At 43.4% G+C, this 2,531-nt stretch overlaps 1 protein-coding gene across 1 annotated transcript in view; it reads right to left on the bottom strand.

The window, feature by feature from the left end:
• The window catches only part of LOC104495810 (potassium voltage-gated channel subfamily KQT member 1-like), a gene marked incomplete at both ends in the record, with an annotated part of 19,583 nt that extends 17,578 nt beyond the window's left edge, over positions 1 to 2,005 (bottom strand). The window contains one exon of the mRNA XM_010138830.1: positions 1,927 to 2,005. Coding sequence (XP_010137132.1) covers positions 1,927 to 2,005 — 79 coding nt within the window. The remainder of the gene's footprint in view (positions 1 to 1,926) is intronic.
• Between the last annotated feature and the right edge of the window lie 526 nt (positions 2,006 to 2,531).

Here is a 2,531-nt window from a genome sequence, read left to right as displayed (position 1 = left end):
AAAGGTCTGCCTGCATCCCCCGGATCGCTCGTCGAGGTCCCGGGAAGCAACACGCAGGGAACTGAATCCTCCCACGAACCGACCTGCTGATCGGCCAGCCCGAGAGCAGCCTGAGACAAGCCGAGGCCCACACCTCCGGATCGCCCGAGGAAACACAGACTGTGAGCTGTGCCTGTTGTAAGTTTTCGTCTAGAACCGGGCGTGATAACCAAGCTTCCCTTCCCGTTTCCGAGCCAAGAACTGGGCCCCCCTGCGGGACAAGCTGCAGGCCGAGGGGACTGAGAGCAGCTGCCCGGAGGGTGCCCGTGAGCACACCCCCACACCCCCCTCCCAGCGTGAGAGGAATTCAACCCTGCCAGAGCGAACCAAAGTGTTTTTTTTTCTACTCGTATCTCGTCACTTGGCCGCCTGCCCAGAGAGCTGGCTAGAACTTGGCCTTGAACAGGACAGATTGTGTATAAACATTCGCTACTCACTACTTTGGGTTTTTTTTTCCCTTTTCTTTTCATTCCCCCCTTCCCCTTTCCCTTTGGTTTGTAATCACATACATATAGAATATAGTTGTGTGGCTTTATTATATATATTAAAGTTTGTTTCAGCTATCCGAGCAGACCGAGGTGTGAATTTCTTCCTTTCCCCATTAAATCCCTTCCTATCAGGACAGAGGGATTCCGTTAAGGTAAATCGAGGTAAATCGGTCCCTCGACCCTTAACATTATCCCAGAAGCTTGGGAGAACCACAGCTCTCTGGGAAGAAGAAAGCCAGACAACAGGAGAGCATCCGGTTCCTCCATGTTGAACCCAGGACACTGATTCATTCTTTCTTAATTCTAAACCAGCCACTTGCATCACAGTTCTGAGGAAACCTGATGGGACTAAGACTCGCTTGATCCAGACGGTTTTTTGATGGGGCAATAACAGCACCACAGAGATGTGGGTTAAGCTTCTCTGGCAAAAAGCATTCTGAGTCATAGGACAATGACTTTCTAATTTAACACTGGAAAAGTCTGTGCTGAGTCCAAAGCCACCGGGGTTCACATACGAACACACAGTGGGCCTTTTTATTAAAGTCCTTCCTACTCCTCCTGTTAAATTAAAAAAAATCTTTGGCATTTTCACAGTCACCCTCCTCTACTCCTATACGAGCTGATAGATCATACTCATGCTGCCTGTGTGTCTTTACCATCCTGTGTAAGGATTAATGTTCTATGTTAATAGTTACCTTAAAAATACTCTATACATGTTGTGCCCTTCAGTGTTTGTCTACACAGCTAGACCGTTTGGTCAGTACTGTAGATTCTCACTTTCCAGTGGTTAGACTGCGCTGGAAATCAGAGGCTCGTAACAGAACACCCAGCCCATCTTGCAGTTAAATTAGGAGCGGGAAGTACACCTACTCTGCTTATCATCCCTTTCTTCTATTTACCCACTTTACTTCCCAAAACAAGCTTGCAGTACTTGATGTAAGCTGAACAAACACTGTAGACATCAAATGGTTCTGGTTCACGTGTGGTAGGAGTTACTTGTGCCAAACAAATCCACCAAAGCATAATTACTCTTTAAACAAAGTAATCACACTCATAAAGTACCAAGTTAAGTGCTGTCTGGATTACTTCTTAAACAAACCAATGTTCTGTAATACTCTTTTGTCTCAGAAAGAGAGCTGTTTGATATTTCATACAGGACATATTGTTTCTTTAGTTTTTTCCTCTTGGCTTCGGTATTCCCACCGCTCCTCCCACGCCTTGTTTGTGCAGTCTTGTTTCCCAACCAGGGACCAGCCGCAGTAACACAGTCTTCCACTGTACAGTGTTTCTATGTAATAAATGTACCCGTATGAAGAAAATGACATATACACTGCCAAATTAGATCTACATCTAATAACATCTGTGCCCACGAAGAGCTGCAGTCACGAGAAGAGCCTACCTTATTGCAGAGGTGGCGAACACCTGCCCATTAGATCCTATGCTCAGAACAATAATTGAGGCTACCACCACAATCAGATCTGTTGGGAAAAAAAAAAAAAGTAATATTGCTCCCAGCACTGGAATACAGAACAAATACAGACTGAGGAAAGCACTTTCAAAAATAAGAAATTAAGTTAGCTGAAATTTGCTGGGTAGTAAGTTAATGTAATTGATTTACATCAAAAATCAATGACTACGGTTTCTTCCATGATGAATTTAATAATGAAAAATTTAAAGAATCTGACGGATACAGCAGATTGCCACAAATACAACAAAAACAATGGCATATGTGCACCCTAGAAATGAATCCACGTTTTGGCTGAAGACTCTTGATTTAAGAGGGAAAGTAAGGGTTTGCTTCAATCTACAATGAAATGCATAAAGTATCATACATATACACACACACACATAGACTGAGTTTTAAAATCATATCAAAGCTGTAAAGCCAAGCTTTCAAAGTCCAGGGAACTGCCAGAACAAAGCTTGCCGAAAAAGAATCATAATCGTTGGTTTACTTTGTGATACAGTCTTTAATTGTATAAAAAAATTGTTTCCAGAGTTCCT

This window comes from Buceros rhinoceros, unplaced genomic scaffold (assembly GCF_000710305.1).
Source record: "Buceros rhinoceros silvestris isolate BGI_N320 unplaced genomic scaffold, ASM71030v1 scaffold32490, whole genome shotgun sequence".
NCBI classification, from domain to species: domain Eukaryota; kingdom Metazoa; phylum Chordata; class Aves; order Bucerotiformes; family Bucerotidae; genus Buceros; species Buceros rhinoceros.
Note: the sequence above shows the minus strand (reverse complement) of the source record. Positions and strands in the feature narration are given on the sequence as shown.